This window comes from Nilaparvata lugens, chromosome 5, assembly GCF_014356525.2.
Source record: "Nilaparvata lugens isolate BPH chromosome 5, ASM1435652v1, whole genome shotgun sequence".
Lineage (NCBI taxonomy): Eukaryota > Metazoa > Arthropoda > Insecta > Hemiptera > Delphacidae > Nilaparvata > Nilaparvata lugens.
In genome coordinates, this window is record NC_052508.1 from 25385208 (window position 1) to 25408041 (window position 22834).

Consider the following 22834-nt stretch of genomic DNA (forward strand, 5'->3'; position numbering starts at 1 on the left):
GTTGCTTACAGTTATGGGAGTTCTTCTTACAACTGGTATTGTAAGGCTAATTTTTGTGACCATAGGCTTATGTTGTGACCAAGGAAAACGCTTGAGGTAGAACTGGCTGAGGTTGAACTGAGGTAGAACTTGTTGGTAGAGGAAGGTTGATTGCATCTCTGATCACAAAACAGAGATATGGGTTTTTGGATCTTTCCCATGTGGCAGAGTGAAAGCTAACTCCTTGATTTGCATCATAGACAAGAGAAAGGTCTCTTAGAGCCACCCATTCAGCCAAAAACCATTAGGGTTGTATGAGCCATATCCCCAGTCAGTATGCCTTGAATTGAAGTCACCCACAAAAAAAGCCGGACGTGTAATACCTTGGATGGTCTTGTTCTCATTGAGACATTGGTTATTTGTACACATTGACTATTTGGAGCTTGTTTACTCTGAAACTCACAAAGAAATCCTGAATATTTATCTCAAACACTGAGTTTTCAAGTTTAGGAACAATGTAGCCTACACTGATAGGCCATGTTTGGGGTGTGGAAAAGAACTGAGAAGAGTAAAGCCCGGAATAGACAGCACTCTGATGTTTTACTGCGTGACATGAGTTTCCTGGAGTGCAATTACCTCAATATTGAACTCTTTACATATTTTACTTTCAACATCAGATTTAGCTCTGGTGAAACCTTCAACATGCAGTTGAAGTATTTGTAAGTTATGTTTAGATCTAAGATTATTATTTACATTGATCTGAAAAGAAGAGTATTTTACTAGGGAATTTTTCCCTTCCCTAGGTAAGGAAAGTATTGCTTTCCGAAAAAAATTAAGGTACCCCAATTTCTATACGTTTCAAGGTCCCCTGAGTCCAAAAAAGTGGTTTTTGGGTATTGGTCTGTGCGTGCGTGCGCGTATGTGCGTCTGTGTACACGATATCTCATCTCCCAATTAACGGAATAACTTGAAATTTGGAACTTAAGGTCCTTCCCCTATAAGGATCCGACACGAACAATTTCGATCAAATTCAATTCAAAATGGCGGCTAAAATGGTGAAAATGTTGTCAAAAAGAGGGTTTTTCGCGATTTTCTCAAAAATGGCTCCAACGATTTTGATCAAATTTATACCAAAAATAGTCATTAATAAGCTCTATCAACTGCCACAAGTCTCATATCTGTAAAAATTCCAGGAGCTCGGCCCCATCTACGCAAAGTTTGATTTTGGATTCTCAAGTATCAGGCTTCAGATACAATTTAAACAAAAAATTCTAAGTGGAAAAGATTAAGAATGAAAATCTCTACAATTAATGTTTTGTAACATTTTCACTTAAAATTGAAAATAAGCTCGAAATTCGAGAAAATGTTATTATTTCAATTGCAAACTGTTGGCAACTGTTGATTCTATTGAATCATTCACTATGAAGAGATAGCAGACCTCGTGTGTCTCCAGCGTTATTGCCCTGTCACCAGCTGGCTCAAATCTTTGAATAGTAGACTTTCATGCAAGTGAACACTAGCGTCAAGTGATAAATTTTCATAACGGCAAGGAAAGTTGTGTGAGTGCGCCACACCAGATTTTTTGTTCTTGAACAGTTTATCGCAATTTGACTAGGTAGCCCTTTGAGAGGGTCCAGTCGCCTTGATTGAGGTCGCGACATGATGTCACTCCACGTTGTGCGATCGTTTAGCTATCTCTGCGTTTTATTAATCCATAAAAAATATCAATCCATAAGCGTCGTTTGCGTTGCTATGATCATAAATATTTATGCAAACTATTGATACGATTTTACTTCTTGAAGTACTATCACAGTAAAATGTTATTATCGATACTTTGAAGCATGTGCAACTCCAGATGCGGCTGGACTGGAATAAGAGTAGAATAATTCACAAATGAATTTCTAGTCGTGACACTACAGATCCGTTGCACGCACGCGTTTGTGTTGATTACGTGCACGAGCACCGTAAACGCTTTTAAGTGTGAAACTTTTCAAGACCAACTGCTACTTTATCATCGTCACTGAAGGAAGGAGAAGCAAGAGCTGCAGTTGAGGCGACACATATTTAAAAGTTTGCAGCCGCAGACAAGTTGAGAGTTGCCAGAGTTGCTGTTGCCACTTGCCACCATTGTTCTCGCGAGTTAAGGCGCGAGTGAGGCGTCTTATCTTCAAAAACACTCGCCTTCAAATTAGGCTCTCCTCATCACTGCAGCCTGTGCCATAGTGTGCAAGTCGTCATCCATCACTTCCCACTAACATTATTAATCCAACTCAGTATGGTAATGGAATTTCTATTTCTTGGAACTTGGAGGACTATCTTCAAGGTAAACATAGGTAACAGAACAAAAATTATGATTACATAATTATTAAAGGGGAGGACAAAAGTTTTGATGACAATAAATTGTTAGCATCAAATAATGTTGATTCAAATTGTTTCAAATGTCAGTTAGTGGACATCTTCTGATGAAGGCACTATATCATCTAAGTGCTCAAACTAATATTTCATCAAATCTTCTATTCTGAGAAATATAAAACTGTCAAAAAATGTTTTGAAGAAAATAAAAACAAATCGAATAAAAATATAAGATAGTTCTTTATTGATCAATTAATCATTTCTTGGTGCTCCGTATGCATCTGGCATTCTCTCGATGGAATACCTGAGAACAAGAAAAATATGTTCAATAAAGTTGTTTTTTCCAATCAATTTGAATTTATTTTTTACTGGAAAGTTTATTCTCCAGATTATTCTAGTTATTGCTTTTAATAAATTAAATGAACTAAGCTTTAAAATTGTTTAATTAAACGTCAATTACTGTATTTCTATCAACAATATATATAATGATTTTTGACCGATTCAGCTTGATAGATTGAGAAAAGTTCGATTAAGTAAGAATATTGATTGCAACTATCCATATATGAATTCAAATAATTAGTTGAACACTGTATGCAGAGATGTGGAATGTTTCCAAGATGAAATAAAAACACAATAATATGTCGTATATTAATTATGATGTATATATCAATTATTTGTAGTTAATTAAATTAAATTTAAGTATAGTCCAGTCACTATATACATTGGTGCATGCAATTTATATTGTAGTTCTGATTTTTTAATATATTATTTGGGTACATAAGAGAAGTCCAGAACCAATTTCTCATGCAAAATTTCCTTGTGCTACATACAGAGTGGCCCATAAACCTCGTATTTTCGGCTCTTTTTCCAGTTTTCAGAATGACATTTTTCAATACACAAAAATGACCAATTGGAATATGGGCTTAAGAACACTCAACAATAAATTTCGATTTTTTGAACGAATTTGACTTATGATGCATGATTTTGGACCGCCTTGAGGAGCCGAGAAGAATGAAGTGTAGTACAATGAAATCTGAGCATTGTGTCAAAAGTTATAAGTGTTTGAAATTTTGATCCTTGAGGTGTCCTTAAGCGCGCCTCTCCTCTAGGAAATACTGAAATGAGGTGCATCTAACGGGTGATTCTCATAGAACATAATCTCAAGAACCTGTCATTGTGCGAAATATCAATGTGAGGACAATGTAGTTGGTGATGATGGTTGATGCTGAAAATTAGGTGTTTTTCACAATACAAGGAGCATTGTTGTCAGGTGTACCTGGAAATCTATATGAGATAGAGCGCTCTACCTGATCTTAGATTGCAGAGCACAAAAATACGCTCAGAGGGATTTTGAATCATACATCTAAATGGTAACAATCGGAAGATATTGTTAATCAAAAACTAAAATTCGTCAAAATTGATATTTTCTTCAAAATTTCATTATTGATTGAAAAATCATAACTCAGTACTCATTGAAGAAAGAGAGTTCCGAATGATTTCATTTTATTCAGAACTCTATGATCTAAGAAAAAGGCGAAAGCAAATTTTTCTGTCCGATTACGAGATTTGGCAGAAATAGCTGAAAACTGGAAAATGAGCCGAAAATACGAGGTTTTTGGGCCACCCTGTATCTAGCACAAGGAAATTTTACATGAAAATATGAGGTTTTTGGGCCACCCTGTATCTAGCACAAGGAAATTTTGCATGAAGAAATTGGTTCTGGACTTCTCTAATGTACCCAAATAATATATTAGAAAATCAGAACTACAATATAAATTGCAAGCACACCCCTTTTTTATGTCTATATTGACTGTACTAGTATTTAAAATAAGGTCTGTGTGTTTGAACTGAAAATTGAGTGTGTAATTGAAGAATTTTGAAGTGACACATAACCTAGCAACATTTTTGGACTGTTGTATAAATTAGAATTGTAACCATTTTGGGCGCGCATAAGCCTGTGGTACTTTTCTGTAAGTTGAGTAATTCTGAATTATTGAATAAATAAATGAATATTTTACTGGTAAGTGGTAATGTCTTATTTGTGCAAAACCCAAGGTTTCGATGCTCAATGCATGGACTGAGGATGATGTCCTGAGCATCGAACCCAGGGTTTTATGAAAGTAGAAAATACAACATAATATTGAATGAACTTTTTAAAGTAGAAACATAACCTATTTTTTGGACATGTAGCATTATCAAAATTTGGGAATGGAATAGTTTTGGGCCAAGCATGTTGTTCCTACCAATCATATTTATATGATTTGTAATATTGTATCCACGAATAATAAATAAATATTGTGTTTTTATTTCATCGGAAAATTAGGGCTGTTCAATTTCTGCATAATATATGTATCAATGTCTGTCTATTCATTAACTGCAATAATAGTTATTTCATAATGTGCGTGAAACCATGAGCAAGGAGTACATCAGCAAGGAGCGAATAATTCAAAGTAAAAATACTCATTGGAAAAAATGAAAAAGCTCTTTACCTTGCATGGCTTAACAACTTCAGTTTTATTAGATGCTATGTGAGACAAAAATAAAAGATTTTGAAAGAGTTAGACAGATCTAGATCAAATATCATTATCAAATTGGAGCATTTCATATGAGACGAAATGGTTAAATCAAAAGATAACCCAAAATATGAAATGGCAAAAAACTTATTCATAAATAAATAAAAATTATAAATAAAATAAGCTGTCCAGATAAATTACATCAGTAGCTTACATCAGTTAGTTGATATAATAAAATTTGTTTGTGGTTTACAAATTTTCAATATATAAAAGAAAACAGTTTTATTTTGTCACATCCAAATTTATTAGATTAATCTATTTACTTAAATTCATTCATTTATTGGTTACTGTGTTTTTTTTCAATTATGAATAAATTCCATAATTTTTATTTTTTCCAAATAAATTTTTATTTTTCCAATTTGAATTTTTTCCATAATAAATTCCATTATTTCAAGATATTGTTGAATAGGAATTGATATTCTTGAATTTATAACAAATATTGTATAAACTAACCTGTGTTGGGTGATGTACATTATTGGTACTCCAGGTATTTTTCGTATCCTTCTCTTCAAATCCTTATCGTTTGTCGCAACAATGTAGCATTTATGCTGAAAATCATAAAATATTGAATGAATATTCAGTTTTTTTTACTAAGAACGAAAGATTTGAAAACAACAAATGTCATGAATTTAATTTACCATAGTTCGAATTGAGATCCAGAGACCATACAATCTAATCCATTAAAACCATGAATTAGACTGATATTTGACAATTTTTGACTGATATATATAATGATCTTACTTCGCACATATTACTTACTAGCCGTCAGGCTCGCTTCGCTCGCCATATCCGTCTAGCCAGGGGGCTCCGCCCCCTGGACCCCCGACTGGATCGTCCAAGAATGAGATCAGCAGGCTCGCTTCGCTCGCCTGCATTTTTCATTTGAGCATTTTTATCATATGTTAGGACAATCCAGTCGGGGGTCCAGACTAAACGTCTGGCTAAACGGATATGGCGAGCTAAGCGAGCCTGACGGCTGGTAATATAATATTCCCAGGACTGAAGTAGCAGTGCCCAATCAATTTTTCCGCGATAAATGCATTCAAATCTTCAACTTGGTGCCAACCTAACAAAGTCAACTCAACTTAATGCCAACCTGACAAAATTATTAATTTAGTTGCCAGTTAACAACTGTTTCGAAGTGGTACTCTATCTAGATTATAGTTCTATAGTAACATATGATATGGAAATTTCAATTATAATTAAGAGATTGGGAGAAGAAGAATATACATGCTAAAAGACGAACTTTAAACCCTTAAAAACAACCCTTAGAGTTAAAATATTGTCGAAAGATTTCTTAGTGCGCCTCTAAAGGGCCAACTGAACATACCTACCAAATTTGAACGTTTTTGGTCCGGTAGATTTTTAGTTATGCGAGTGAGTGAGTGAGTGAGTGCCATTTCGCTTTTATATATATATAGAAAATGAATAATTGACGAAAGATTTTCATTTACTTTAGAAAATCGATTTTAATGTCAATTATAATATAAATCTCAATAAATCTTAAACTGTACAAATATGAACATTCAATGATTCTCTCATCAGCTCTGCTGTTAGTTTGATAAACAACATTAGTAAATTATTAACAAGTCATATGGTTCATATGATTAGAAAGAAGAAGCGTGAATGTAGAGCAACCAGCTTCTTACATCTCCCCCCCCCTTGAACGAGAAACTTCCTCGAAGGTGTCAATTTGCTTGAGTGACAGATGATTGGTTCACTCCCATTGATTCCGCAGGCCACTTCATACATTGAGTTTGATATTCTTCTTATAATGGGGAACGGTCCACTTCTAACTTCATCTAATTTATTTCTATTCAACTTGTTCCCTTTTTCTATATACACTAGTTCTTTTTCCTTGAAACCATATATTCTTCTGTTCTTATCACATCTCAGTTTGTTCCGTTTGTTGTTTAAATTGGAATTTTATATTGCTTCTTCTCTGTCTATTTGTAAGTTTCGTTTTTTCCTCAGTTGTGATGGTATTATTTCCAAATCCTCTCCCAATAGCAGATATCTTGGTGTAAATTAGTAGTGCTATGGATTGTCTTGTTGTATTCTGATGTGCAACTTTCCGCTATTTTCGACCACGTCTGCGTTCTTCCTTCTGGACTATTCACTTTGCATCTAATACGATTCACCAATGTCTGGTTTAGCCGCTCATTAAGACCATTTGATTGTGGGCAATCTACCGATGTGAACACCATTGTAACACCTTTTTCGAGTAGGTAATCTCTAAACTTTTTTGATTTGATAGACGCATATTGATCAGCTAATAGGATCTTGACAGAATGGTTTTATAAGATAGGATCTAGCAAACGAATGTATTCTTTAGTAGTTGACCGCTAGAGCTTGAAGTGAATGCATATCTAGAGAAGTGATCGACCAATATGTGTAGGTATCGTTTTGTTGAGTTGTTTCCACCAAACCCTCCAACAGTATCTATCGACATGATCTCATACGGTTCACTAGCTGGACCCAATTGTGAAAGTAATCCTATTGAGCGACCTCTTCTTGTTTTATTCTTCTTACATATATGACACGAATCACAAATTTTTATTCCTACAGATCTCTGCAGGATGAAAGCGATTTGGTTTTCCCAAGGCTGTACATACAGAACAAGGAGTCTTCTTTCTTCTTATCTCTTCCATCTTGGTTGAGTCTTTTTTCTGGCTATTTATATGACTATGTCCGTTTGAGTTTGTGAATGAATCATATTTTTGAATCTCATTCATCAGATCTTCTGTGGTCTCGATATTTTCCTTATCTAATCTATTCTGAATATGAACTGGTAGTCCCACAACAATATGTGAGATTCTAGATTCATCTGTCATAGTTCTCTCACATTCAAGCAATAATCGTTCCTTCTTCAAAGCATAATCAAGCATAGATCCAAAATTTTCAATGTATTTGAATGAATATGCATATCTCACATTTGACCAGCCTTTATTAGAAAAAGTTTGGAGAAATGTTTTTGACCACAAATTCCAATTTTTCAATCCTAATTTATATTTGTTGGAAGTATACCAATCTTCAGAACTCCCTTCTAAAAATAGTCTTAAACATGTTATTTTTTCTTCATCGTTGTGGATATTGTAACGGATACATTCTTTCTCAAAATCTTCCAGCCAGAATTTTGCATTTTGTCCAATTTTCTCCGAGAATTTTTCCAAAACAAATTTCCTATCAATATCAATTGAAAATTCACTCTTACATTTTTTCGGCATGTTGAACAAAAAAATCGTTTTATAATGATCTTACTACGCACATATTACTTAAAATGAATAATTGACGAAAGATTTTCATTTACTTTAGAAAATCGATTTTAATGTCAATTATAATATAAATCTCAATAAATCTTAAACTGTACAAATATGAACATTCAATGATTCTCTCATCAGCTCTGCTGTTAGTTTGATAAACAACATTAGTAAATTATTAACAAGTCATATGGTTCATATGATTAGAAAGAAGAAGCGTGAATGTAGAGCAACCAGCTTCTTACATATATAAAACTGTACTATTTTTTTTTTTCATTCATTTGATACAAGCATAGATCTTTTCAAGATAAGATCGTAATTGAAAATATAGTTTTGCACTTTTTCTTATTTTAAAAATTATCGGTGTTGGTCATTTATGTTTAAAAATCATTTCATGTTATTTTTTAATAAAAGTTAGTGAGTTCTTACTTTTGACTCAATGCCAAAATCGTTTTCAGTCTGTGTGTTTAATGAAACAAATAAAAACATTAAAATCGGATCATTTAGCACTGGGAAAATTCGTCAATAGGGTAGTATGCCTTATCAATTAATTACTTTTTCAACAACCCTCTAAACATTCTCGGATCGGTGATGTTTCTCAGATCCTGTGGGAATGTATTATATATCTTTGGTCATATTTTCTTAAAATGTATGAATTTGGGGCTACTTATTTTTTTTATTATAATTACCCTTTTTTAAATGTTTAAAATTTATTTTCAAACCCTGAAGATGGTGTGGATAACTGAGACTAGTTGTTATAATTAGTATTTTTAATCTATATTTTTTTAATTAAAAAAAAAGGTACTATAATATTCTATTTTATAAATCTTTGGTCATATATATATACTGTGGAGACTTTTAAAACAAGGTTGTTCTATGTGCAGCAACTGATAGCGATGATGAGTTATGAGTATTAAACCTGTAGAAACCATTATTGCGTGTGAAATTGTCATAATTTTTGTGGATGTAGGTACATATCTCCATAATTGCCCGTACGAAAGAGTTCTAGACAAGGAAATCTTGGTGGTTTTCCAAAATTGTTTCTTATTGCTCTTTTTGTGATCTGATGACTTGACAAAAATTTGGATCCTCCCCAAACGAGTATTTCATATTTAAGGTATGGAAATAAATACCCATAGTACACTGTCAGCAGTGATTTGAAGCTCAATGTGTTTTTAAGCACACGAAGAGAGAAGGGGGCTGAGTTCACTTTGGAACTATCTTCTCATTGTGTGGTGACCATTCCAACTTGATAGATAGAAAAAAATTGAATTGCCATGTTACCTGTGTCACTCTCTGTACCAAGCAGTCATCAGCGTACGTTCCTTTGTGCATGCAATTTATCCTTTCGAATCGAGGGTCTTTGATGATCCGTAGCGCAACATTGTATTTTTCACCAAGTTTCTCCAATTCTCCAACCACACAGCTTGTAATATAAGGAATACCTGGAAAATATAATGCTGATTGTTAATTCAAGGCATCAAAAGCCAATTAAATGAACATAATCAACGATTTCAAGAAAATAAAGCTCAATACTTCTCTCAAAAAGAATTTTTGGAGAATAGGTTGGCTCGCATCAAGAAAGCTTACTAAATAGGAAATTTGCTATATTAGATTCACTAGAAAAGTATGTTGAGTACATATTAAGACTACACATATAACTTACAGGACTGGAAGAATTGTCTCAGAAAGAAAAACAATTTAAATACAAAAGAAAAATAGAATTAGACAAATAAGGGAGTTGCCTTTCAGAAAAGGTATTGCGATATCATACTACACTATTGCATATTATAGAATTGTTAATATTTACGAGGGCAAATCAAATATAAACGGGATTTTTTTTTGCACAATGAAATAAATAAATATATCATTAAATATGAGTTGAAAAGTGAGAAAGTGGTTATTCCAGTTAGTTCAGTGGCATGTTTGTATGGATTTTACAGTGGTGGAACAGGATAGTACAATATCCAGTTTTCAAACGTTTTTCTCTATATCAAACTCAACAATTCTGTTTGAAGGATATACAGGATTAAATTTCATCAATCAGAAAAAAATAAATGAATCCAAGATATACTTTTCACTGCCGTTTTTATCCAAAGATAAATTTTCTACTGGCAGATTTTCATATTCTATAGTATTGGAATACGATAAATTGACTAGTGGACCTTCATAACTAAATAATTTGCTTACAATATGATCAAACTATTAGTTTCATTCATTCGTTGTTTTCTCCTCCAATCTCTTCACTTGAAATAAAAATAGAATAGAATAATCATTATTTGTCAAACATGTACAAATACAAATGAATGAGTGTCAAGTTGTATGAAAATTGTACGTTAGGTACAAAATAAAAGTCAGCAGATCAACAATCGCTGTTGTCAAACTCCTGCATAGAATACAAAGATACCAAAAATTTCTTCAAACTTTTCCCAAATTTTTTGATGTTTTCTATTTATTTAAAATTGATTGGCAAATTAATTTAAAAAATTCCTCTGTAAATTATTTTATTCCCAAAAATACCCAGTAGGCCTAATTCGGTAATTCGGCCATAATCGGTATTGTAGTTGTGAGTCTTAGTTCTTATTTCTGTATTGGCCTGTTTCTTAAAATAAATGATAACATGGGACACATACTGTCAATAAATTGTTAAAATCCCAAGTTAAGAGAACAGTAATCTTATTGAGTCGCTTCTTCCGAAACATTATTCTAATTTCCCGCTTCTGTTGCATAATTTTATCCAAATTTCTATTACTTTTACAGATATATATTCACAGACCATATATGATGAATGTGCATGAATTACTGCATGGTATACTGAGTTTGGTGTTTGTCTCAGATCATAACGACCAGTAGATATATTTTTCGTAACATGGCAAACATTACCATCCCGTCAGAGATTGCTATCCACTTACAGGCCCACAAATTTCGTCCATCCAATTTCCTGTTTATTTAATTTCACCACTATTTGGTTCCTACTCTGTCTTGTTGAAAATTGAATAACTATAGTTTGCTTGTACTCAGGACAAGATTATAGCTATTCGGGTAATCATTAGCGTATTATATATTAATCATTCGGGTAATCATAGCGGATTGGCCTAATACAGACGACATTTCCAAATCCTCAACTTTTTTCCAGAGAAAATTATATTTGAGCCATCCGCTTAAGTGCAGACAGAAGCTTGATCATGGACCACACCAGGCATAGCTGTGATGTAGAACAGAACCCAATAAGAGACTTGAGGAGCCCCATAGTTTGAACTTCTCAGTTCAGAGCGATGAAAATGTGTAATGTTTGTATTCATGTTTTTGGGACTCAAATGCTCAAATTCAACAAATTGTTGCCTGCCTTTCAAGTAAGGAGAGAACCAAGACTACTCCTTACCATTCACTCCCTTAGACTCCAACTTTTGCAACAGAACATCGTGACGAACACTGTAAAATGGTCGACTCAAGTCTAAAAATGTGCGAATAACTTTTTCCCCAATGTTTATAGCATCAATGATAGTGTTCATTAAATCCACTCCTGCAGTAATAGTCTATTTTTTAACGGGAACCATGCTGTTATTTCATCTAGCATGTTATTGGTTTCGAAATAATCTCTCAACTGAATATATACAACAAGTTCATATATTTTTGAAAAAAAAACTGATAATAGCGCTACTGGCCTTTAACAAGCAGGATTCCTCATATCACCTTTTTTTAAAAATTGGTTTAATTTTGCTGTCTTCAATTTCTCAGGTAGATGACCCGAGATTAATGAAGAATTTATAATATGTTTAGGTTTATATGATAGGTTTAATTATTGCTGGTAAAATCTGTTGAACAATAGTCATTGGTATATCGACGGGTCCAGCAGAAAGTTTATTTTTTAATGGCATTACCGTACAAATTTTCCCAACACAGACTCTGAAATAATTTTAAATTTGAATGTAAAAGATTGGCAGTTTTAAAATGTTCTAACAATATCGGAAATATTCGGTATCACAAAGTTATCAATTTGCAGTAATAAAAATCATTAAATATATTACTTACTCTCATAGGATCGCTTGTATGTATTCCATTACTTGTTACAATTTCTATCACAATTATGGAGCTTCATTGTTGTCATGTGTGGTTTTGTGCTATTTGTTAAAGAAAAAGTTAAAAATTTTGTTTTTTCTGAATTCAATGACAATAAGTATTTCTTAACCAACTAGTGATTTTGTGAGTTCTATCTCTGCTGTTTGGAACACTTCTTCCCAGTTTTTTCCTTGAAAAAGGAGTGCTGTATCGTCAGCAAAGGCTATAACTCTACCTTGAATTTGAATGGAGCACAACTCATTTGCAAAGATCGAATACAAAATTGGTCCTAAAACTGTTCCTTGAGGTATTCCAAACTTCATGGAGCCCTCTGCACTCATATGGTTCTCAACCTTTGTTTTTTGCTGTCGATTGCTGAGGTAGGATCTGAACCATTCAAGTGGCACTCCTCTTATACCTATTGCCTCAAGCTTTTTTATTAATAAGTCATGGGAAACAGAGTCGAAGGCCTTTGCTAAATCTAAAAATACTGCTAGACATTTATTCTTTTCCTCTAAATTGCTAGTTACAAATTTTGATAATTCTAGTACAGCTAATTCTGTACTTATACCTTTGCGGAAGCCAAATTGGTTAGGAGAAAGAATATTATTAATTTCTAAAAAGCTTATTAATCTTGATTTAACTAGTTTTTCTAAAATTTTTGATACATTGCTAATCAGTGAAATAGGTCTATAATTACTAATAATTAGTTTATCGCCTGCTTTATGTATAGGTCTGACACAGATTTGCTTCATTGCTCTTGGAAAAGTACCATATAACAAGCTCAGATTAAAATATGAGTTAAAGGCTTAGAAATTAAATCTTTTATTCCTTTCAAGGTCCTGTTATCTAATCCATCTAGGCCTGGTGCACTATTGATGTGTAAAGAATCAATTGTGTTATTATTTCCTTTTCATCTATGGGGAAAAGAAACATATTACTCTGTACATGCAATTCTGGTACATTATCTGCTATAATTTCGTTAATATTTTTATTCAGACTCTCAGATATTTTGTTAGCCATACTCTCTCCAATATTAACAAAGAAATTATTTACATGACTCAATAGTTCTCTAGGATTATCTTTCAGTGTGACTATGTCACCACTATTTGGTTCCTACTCTGTCTTGTTGAAAATTGAATAACTATAGATTGCTTGTACTCAGGACAAGATTATAGCTATTCGGGTAATCATTAGCGTATTATATATTAATCATTCGGATTATTCATTCGGGTAATCATAGCGGATTGGCCTAATACAGACGACATTTCCAAATCCTCAACTTTTTTCCAGAGAAAATTATATTGAGCCATCCGCTTAAGTGCAGACAGAAGCTTGATCATGGACCACACCAGGCATACCTGTGATGTAGAACAGAACCCAATAAGAGACTTGAGGAACCCCATAGTTTGAACTTCTCAGTTCAGAGCGATGAAAATGTGTAATGTTTGTATTCATGTTTTTGGGACTCAAATGCTCAAATTCAACAAATTGTTGCCTGCCTTTCAAGTAAGGAGAGAACCAAGACTACTCCTTACCATCCACTCCCTTAGACTCCAACTTTTGCAACAGAACATCGTGACGAACACTGTAAAATGGTCGACTCAAGTCTAAAAATGTGCGAATAACTTTTTCCCCAATGTTTATAGCATCAATGATAGTGTTCATTAAATCCACTCCTGCAGTAATAGTCTATCTTTTAACGGGAACCATGCTGTTATTTCATCTAGCATGTTATTGGTTTCGAAATAATCTCTCAACTGAATATATACAACAAGTTCATATATTTTTGAAAAAAAAACTGATAATAGCGCTACTGGCCTTTAACAAGCAGGATTCCTCATATCACCTTTTTTTAAAAATTGGTTTAATTTTGCTGTCTTCAATTTCTCAGGTAGATGACCCGAGATTAATGAAGAATTTATAATATGTTTAGGTTTATATGATAGGTTTAATTATTGCTGGTAAAATCTGTTGAACAATAGTCATTGGTATATCGACGGGTCCAGCAGAAAGTTTATTTTTTAATGGCATTACCGTACAAATTTTCCCAACTCAGACTCTGAAATAATTTTAAATTTGAATGTAAAAGATTGGCAGTTTTAAAATGTTCTAACAATATCGGAAATATTCGGTATCACAAAGTTATCAATTTGCAGTAATAAAAATCATTAAATATATTACTTACTCTCATAGGATCGCTTGTATGTATTCCATTACTTATTACACTTTTTCGAATTTAGCTATGGTGAACATAATTGTTCGACAAATAGTAATAAAGATTTTTTTAAATTTAAACATGGATTAAACATTCGAAACTAGTTGTTTTTATATTACACATTTTTAAAAAGGGTACTACGGTATTATTTTTCAACTAGTAATAAAGTGGTAGGATAATCTATTTGAATAGGAGAAATACTCACATTTAGCGTACAGACAATCCATCATGTTCTGTATTATGTCCAATTTGTTTTTAATCGACATATTGATGAAATTTGTGTCCACTAGTACATGATAAGGAGGGCCAAGCTGTGTATTGTAGCTGAAGAATAATGCTGACGATGCTTGCGTCCTAAAATATTACAATTAGAAAACAATTAGTCTATTTGGGAAAAGTTCAAAAATATGATAAATTCGAAGGAGTAAAATATAGACAAAACTTCGCTTTTGCTCCTTTCCCTAGTTTCTACAATATTACTTCAAATGGGAGGAGGGTGGTATCGTCAATGTGTTGTTGAACTGGGGAACGTCCTATCCCAATCTCCCACAAGTGAATGTTGAGATAAAAAACCTATTTGACCCCACAGCACGGAGCATCTTTTCAGCTGTCCCTCGAAGCCAACACTACTGACAGCCGCCAGCCTCTGGACCGACCCCTTTGGGGTGGCCCGCTTGCTGGGTCTTGTGACGGAGAAGGAGTGAAACAACAGGGCTCCCGAAGTTGCTACAAGAACAACAATAAAAAACCTAGATAGTCTGATATTGTCGATACAATTAGATTGTTTATAATCCGCATCAGCTGTTTTATGGTTTCCTTAATTCAATACAGTTCCTCAGCAAGTTTTCAATTTTTGGATTTCCACGTCTCTCAAGTATTCATGAATGGATAGAATGACAATTATAGTCAAAAGAGAAGAATTGAGAATTTCGAAGACGGAAGTTAAGGCGGCTTTAAATGCTACAATCAACCCCAAGGCCTAGAGGAAAATTTCAAGGAGTGGAAAGAAAAAACTCCACAGATTTCTCCATGAGAATTTCCTTGATGCCATGTGCCTCAAGGCAGGCCTCCAGTTCACATGCTTCTTGTGGAGCCACCTTTATGATGTGATATCGCCTACTACGAAGAATTCACCCTATCATTCATGAAATAAAAATAATTGTCTTGTATCTACTGCTAAGTTATGCAACTTACATATTATTATGAGGTTCTAGTTAAAGGATCTAATTCCTATAGAATTACTATCTAGAATGTCAATTCAGATAACTTATTGAGAGTTATTGTGAAGGTAAAATATCCAAATATTATAAGTTGACTATAATAATATAAAATATCTATAGTATTTTTGAATACTTACACTTCCTTTATTTTCATCTCTTGAATACTTTCTTGTTTCTTCGTCTTCCTCTTCTCACGTTTGTCTTCCTTGCTGGAATAAAATTTTATCTGTTTAACTGCATGTAAAAATGATACCGGCATGAATGGAGCTTTGGAATATGCTAGAATTATGTGAGCAGTAGAATAGGAATATTGATATTTAAAGTAGTCCAGAGATGGAGAGAGATTGCTTGTTCATGGGAGATTGCTCCCATCATTTCTAATCTCCAAGCAAGCCATCATTCATCATTTCTTCCCACAATTTTCTAGATTCAAGTCTCCCGTGTTCATACAACTCACCTGAATATGAGGACCTGGAATATGTTACACTTTCATTCTATCATTATATATATATCTCTGGAGTACCATAATTCAATTGAAATTATTGGGCGTAATTCACAGAAAATGTTTATTGGAGGACCAAATTTATTTGTTCAGCCAAGGGTTTGATTCCTGTGATTATGGCATGGCTATAAATTCGATTCTATGTCAAGTATTTTAAATTGAAACAATCATGTATGATTCCGATTGAATCGTTAATTGAAGTTATATGTAACCTTTAAACACTGTTGTCTTTAAATGTTAGCATAGATATGAGACAAGTATGAGAATCACAAGACCGATCAAAAGGACACAAACAGCAATGAGATTTCAATAGTTTGTTTGCACCTCTATCCAGGCCTCACTTTCGGGGCGGCTCCATAAACAACAGTAAATCCAAAGTAGCCCCCAACGTGCAGATAACTGTTATTTTTCCTCTGGATATGCCGTTTGCCTGCTGAGTGTTTAGAAGTATTAAGATATAGTGATTCAAGATAAGAAATTCTTAAGCACGCTGCACACAGGGACATTAGTTGCCACTAAGGACAGTGTGATGATAAAACAGCTGTAATATTTATAATCTGTTATCTCTGTTACTAAGACACATATTTAATGTCGAATAAAGCTCGTGTTGAGTCCAATTCTATTACAATTTATTCGACATTAATAATAAAATAAATGGGTCCGAAAAGAAAAACGAGTAAACGTCAAGATTTAGTCAGTAAAGGAGAAAACGATTCGCAAAACCAAATGCTTGGAAAAATACTGAAACCAACAGCTTTATCGATTGACCAAGATTCAGATGAAGCACCGAAAACGTGGAGACATTGGAAGGTAACATTTTTAAACTTCTTAAAAAACAGTTCAATCCCGAAAAAGGATGAATTGAATGTTTTGATCAATTATGTGTCACCGAATATTTTTGAAAGTATTTGCAATTGTATATCATTTGAAGAAGCTATAAAAACTCTTGAAGAAAGCTTTATAAAACCTCAAAATGTAGTACATGCACGTTACTGCTTATCTAAAGCAAAACAAACCCATGGAGAATCAATTGATCAATTCTATAATAAACTAAAACGGCTAAGTTTACCATGTAACTTTCAAGCAGTCACGGCTGACGATAACAAAAGTGAATATATCCGAGACGCGTTCATCTCCGGATTAGAATCTTCGAAAATCAGACATCTTTTCGAAATGAAATCGCTAACTTTGCAAGACGCTATCTCACAAGCACGAATGTTAGAGAATGCTGAAAACATTGCTAAAGAATACGAAACCAGTTCAGAATATGTTAACACAGTCCTAGCAAACGAGAATAAAAATACCGAGAAAACGACTTTAGTCCGTAATTCTTACCAAAAGAAGATTCAATGCAGATTTTGTGGCTATAATAATCATACTGATAATAGCCAATGCCCAGCAAAAGGACAACCATGCCTAACTTGTAATCGAATAGGCCATTTTTCAAAAGTATGCAGAGCACGAAACGATAAAAAAAACCAAATGGTATCTGCCACAGTAATTTCAGCAGCAAATACCAGCACTGACCTCTCAAAATGTCTTGTTCCTATACGTGTTAATGGAATAGATACATTGGCACTATTAGACACTGGGAGCACAGCAAGTTTTATAGATAAGAAACTAGTAGTACAATCGAAGATGAAAACTATGCCATATTCCAATTTGATTACATTTGCTTCAAGTGCCTGCAACACTAAAACAACTGAGTGCGCTTTGAGTGAAATATATTTCCAGAACGAAGAATATAATGATTTTCCTTTGATCGTATTGAACAAATGTTGCGCTAGTGTAATTTTGGGACACGATTTTCTAAAGAACTTTTCATCCATCACTTTTGATTTCGGTGGATCTAAAGCAGCACTACAACTGAATGAAGACAATGACGCAAGAAGGCCTACTTATGAAATTAAAAAGTGTGCTCTAGCCCAAGCTACAGTAGAACCTGTTCATTGTTTCGTGATCTTCAACCGGACTGTCGGCCTATAATAACTAAATCGAGACGACATTCAGAAGAGGATTACTTGTTTATGATGAATGAAGTCAAACGGCTTAAAGATGCTGATATTATAGAAAATAGTCATTCTTCTTGGAGAGCTCAAGCATTTGTTACTTCAAGAGAAAACCAAAAGAAACGTATGGTGATTGACTATTCACAGACCATCAACAAATTCACGAATTTGGATGCCTATCCACTACCACTAATGGAAGAATTAGTCAATAAGGTAGCGCAATATAAAATATTCTCATCTATTGACCTGAAATCTGCCTATCACCAGATACCAATCTTGCCTGAGGAAAGGCATTTCACCGCATTTGAAGTTGGACACAAACTGTATCAATTCAAAAGAATTCCGTTCGGAGTCACGAATGGAGTAGCTGCTTTCCAGAAAGTGATTGATCAAATCATAGAACAAGAAAATTTGACATCATGTTATGCCTATTTAGATGATATTATTGTATGCGGAAGGACCCAAGAAGAACATGATGAAAATTTAGAAAATTTCTGGAGAGCAACAGAAAAATATGGCCTCACGATTAATGAAGAAAAGTGTAAAATATCTATGGAGAATTTAACCTTTCTGGGATTCGAAATTGGTCAGGGTATGATTAAGCCCGATCCAGATCGATTGAAACCACTCCTTGACTTACCAGCTCCAAAAAATCAGATGAATTGAAGCGTGTCCTTGGAATGCTTGCACACTACTCCAAATGGATAAAAGAATTTTCAAAAAAGATCCATCCACTTGTGCATAATACTCACTTCCCGTTGAATGAAGAATGCAGAAATATATTTGAATCATTAAAGAAAGAAATAGGATCTGCAGTTCTAGTGCACATTGATGAAAAAGTCCCGTTCACTTTGGAAACTGATGCCTCAGATTACGCTATTGGAGCAGTATTAACACAGAATGAGAGACCAGTGGCGTTTTTCTCAAGAACTCTTTCCATCTGAAACTAGGCACTCTGCAGTGGAAAAAGAAGCTTATGCCATTGTGGAATCAATCAGGAAATGGCGACATTACTTACTTGGACGAGAATTTACACTTATCACAGACCAGAAATCAGTTTCATTCATGTTTAGTAATAAACAAACCAGCAAGATTAAGAATGACAAAATCCAACGATGGCGCCTTGAATTGTCAGAATATAAGTTCAATATAATTTATAGAGTTGGAAAAGAGAATATACCAGCAGATACACTATCAAGAGTCTGTGCCACTGTTGGATGCCATACAGATATAAAGAAACTGATAAAAATTCATGAGGACCTGTGTCATCCAGGAGTTACTCGACTCCATCATTGGACCAAAACAAAGAACTTACCATATTCAATAGATGATGTAAAAGAAGTATGTTCCAAATGTATTACATGTTCTGAAATGAAACCACACTATGCCAAAGGAACTGGCCGCCTTATCAAAGCAACTCGACCATTTGAACGTCTTAATATGGATTTCAAAGGCCCACTACAATCAAGTTCAAGGAACAAGTATATTTTAGTTCTTATAGACGAATATTCCAGATTCCCATTTGCCTTCCCCTGTCCTGACATGACTACTAATACAGTAATAAAACACCTTACATCACTATTCTCTCTTTTTGGTGTACCGTCTTACATACATTCCGATAGAGGAACATCGTTTATGTCATCAGCTTTGAAAAATTTCCTACTATCAAAAGGAATTGCCAGCAGCAGAACATCGCCCTATAATCCAGCCGGTAATGGGCAAGTCGAACGGTACAATGGAGTTATATGGAAAAGTGTGATGCTAGCCCTAAAATCGAGAGGTTTGAACAACAGTCACTGGGAAAAAGTTCTCCCCGATGCCCTTAACTCTATTCGTTCCCTATTATGCACAAGCACCAACTGCACACCACATGAGCGGATGTTTTTACATGCAAGAAACTCAAGTAATGGAAAACCATTACCAACCTGGCTATTGACACCTGGACCAGTATGGTTGAAGAAGATGACAAAAAACTCAAAACAAGAATCGCAAGTTGAAAAAGTTGAATTAATCGAGAGTAACCCTGAATATGCGTTTGTTCGCCACAACGACGGCAGAGAATCGACAGTCTCACTTCGCCAGCTCGCCCCATACCCCACGAGTGCCGATTGATATTAAGGGGGGAAGATTGTGATGATAAAACAGCTGTAATATTTATAATCTGTTATCTCTGTTACTAAGACACATATTTAATGTCGAATAAAGCTCGTGTTGAGTCCAATTCTATTACAGACAGCTATGGGAACGCGGAATTGAAAATGTTCAAAACTCAAAAGTACATTACATTTCTGTGTTCCCACGACAGCTGGTGGACGCTTAGTTGAAGCTACTATTGTCCCTGTGAGCAGGCTAATTCAGGACACAGTTTGACAAGATCCTTGCTAAAATTTATTATAAATTCATGTTTTGGTTTTAATTTATAGCCAGAGAATCTCACTAGATTTCAATAAAATACATCCAAGACTGTGCCCATTTCAAAACACTAAGCAGTTCAAAATAAGTGCGTTTTCATAAAATAGAGAGCAGAACAGTACTTACATTCTTGTGTCTTTCAAACTGATCATCTTCTTCATCTTTGCAAACTTCTGAGAAGCAAATTTCTTTGTCTGTTTATTTTTACCCTGTAAAAAGTAAAACTTATATTTATAATTGCTAAGAGACAAAGTGTATCAAGTAGTGAATTGGTAACTTAATCACTGTAAAATGTATCCATATTATTGATATTTATTGAGAGTTGATGAAACTCAAGTTCTAATTTAATGACCACTCAAAATTCCTGAAGAACTTCCGAGGTAGTTGGAATGATTGTCTGATACCAATTATACATTGACAAAACAATCATATTAAATCAGGCTACCAGTCTTGGCCACCAGTGGATCGCAAGAAAGACTAAATAATTATGTTCTTTAATGTCAAGACATTTCGAGCAGAAAACATGAAATTTTAGACAAGGTGGAAACGCTGTTATTTCAGTCTCAACTTATTTTATACAAACAATAGTGAGGCGACCGGGCTGCCGACCCTTGAGATACCAGATATCCACCAGAATATGGCGAATCCAGTATAATGAGCTTGATAAGGACTAATTTAATGCCTGCTCGGACACTTGGCTACCCACTGTTAGCCTAATTTTTAATACACGCTCCAATGCTGTAACTACATGTTAATTTATGAGTCTTATTAAAATTCCTTAAATTAAGGCTAGGTACCGTAGTTCTAAAGAAGAATAACATCATAATTGTACATAGATTAATGGAACTGATTTTATAGAAAAGTTTTTTCCAACATTAGCTTAACCTACATCTTTACAGCAAACACCAGTCCGGATACTACTTGGACATCATTGATATCCAACTGGTGTCCTGTCATTATGAATTAATGCATGTTTGGCCGGCCACTAACGACAGGACGAGTATATCAAACTTAAACATGCCTTTGAACGAAAAAGACATTTAGGTGAAAGGCAGCTACATTTAGACGAGTTGTGTCACCAGCAATAGGCTACGAACAACATTTTTTGAGGTTAGACTCATGTGTCTTCGTAATTTTTGACATTTTTGGCGGCGTCTGCATAAGCGTGGTCAGAGGCATCGCAGCAAGAGCACCTAATCTATAATTTAATTAGATTTGATTATTCATTATAGTCTATACAAAATAACTTTCGACTTGGAGGGATATGCGGAGCAGAGAAAAGGAGGGATAAAGCAGGGGCTATGTTACCGTGCTAAAGCAGCCAGCGCTCTGTAGTTTCAAGTGAGTGTTCAACTACTCATAGTACGCATACGTAGTTTTCTCTCTGAAAGCACTCAACTGAGTCTAATTGACAAATAAAAGGCAACTGCATTTCTCTCTATGACTAAGCCTATTCATAACTGTGATTGACTGATCTTGCTCTATTTTTCTGCTCCGCCTATTCAAGACAGAAGTTATTTTGTAAAGACTAATTATGGAGTCATAAAGCAATATAGTGGGAAAACTCATTTACCGCCATGAAGTTCATAAATCTGTAAATCTAATGAATTTATAGGTTAGGCTAGGCTCCAGTAACGTCGGCTCTAACAATGAGTCTCTACATGCCTAACCACGCGTCCCAAGACACCACTAGTAAATTGTACATTAAAATTAAGCTTATTTTATTAAATCAGAATGTTATAGCATAGGTACTCTGTCGTATGGAGTGACATTACATCATGTATTTTATAAATTTTGATCATGTAATATAAATAGCTTACAATATTAGACATATTTATTATCTTTTCTTAGTTATTGGATTAGAATTCTTTGATTTGAATTATTCAAATGGAAGTGGATAACCTAATGCCTAATAATAGATAATAGTCCCTTACCATGTTTGTTGATTCTAGCTAACCCTTCTTTAAAAAATGATTTGATAAATTAATTGCTCAAATTTTCAAGAATGAAGAGCAGCAGACTACACATTTATAGATAAGATAATGTAAAAAAATTCACTGAAGATATATATGTTTGAAACTTTAAACCCAAGTCAACACACATGCCTTTATGTTTGCTTTCTTTAAGGTTAAGTTTGCAAAAAAAATGTGCCGGTGTGTGCAACAGCCTTCTTTCTCCTTACTGCCTTCTAGATTATGAATATATAAAAAAATTACTTGCAATTATGAGACTGATTTGTACGCTATTTAT

The 22834-nt window shown here is 34.2% G+C and overlaps 1 protein-coding gene across 1 annotated transcript; it reads right to left on the reverse strand.

The window, feature by feature from the left end:
• Positions 1-2552: 2552 nt before the first annotated feature.
• LOC111057109 (rRNA-processing protein FCF1 homolog) lies at positions 2553-22741 on the reverse strand. Its single transcript, XM_039428022.1, has 7 exons — positions 22519-22741; positions 20711-20793; positions 15799-15870; positions 14647-14795; positions 9449-9609; positions 5358-5452; positions 2553-2635 (listed from the first exon to the last, which is right to left on the reverse strand). The coding sequence occupies exons 1-7, from the start codon at positions 22519-22521 to the stop codon at positions 2584-2586; spliced, it is 615 nt and encodes a 204-aa protein (XP_039283956.1). The 5' UTR covers positions 22522-22741; the 3' UTR covers positions 2553-2583.
• Between the last annotated feature and the right edge of the window lie 93 nt (positions 22742-22834).

What these genes read in the sequence shown, in the direction of transcription:
- LOC111057109 (XM_039428022.1), bottom strand. An exon ending in AGTTTGAAAGACACAAGAAT is followed by an intron (nt 15,871 to 20,710) that starts GTAAGTACTGTT and finishes ATTTTATTCCAG; the next exon opens with CAAGGAAGACAAACGTGAGA. An exon ending in ATGTACATCACCCAACACAG is followed by an intron (nt 2,636 to 5,357) that starts GTTAGTTTATAC and finishes TCTTGTTCTCAG; the next exon opens with GTATTCCATCGAGAGAATGC.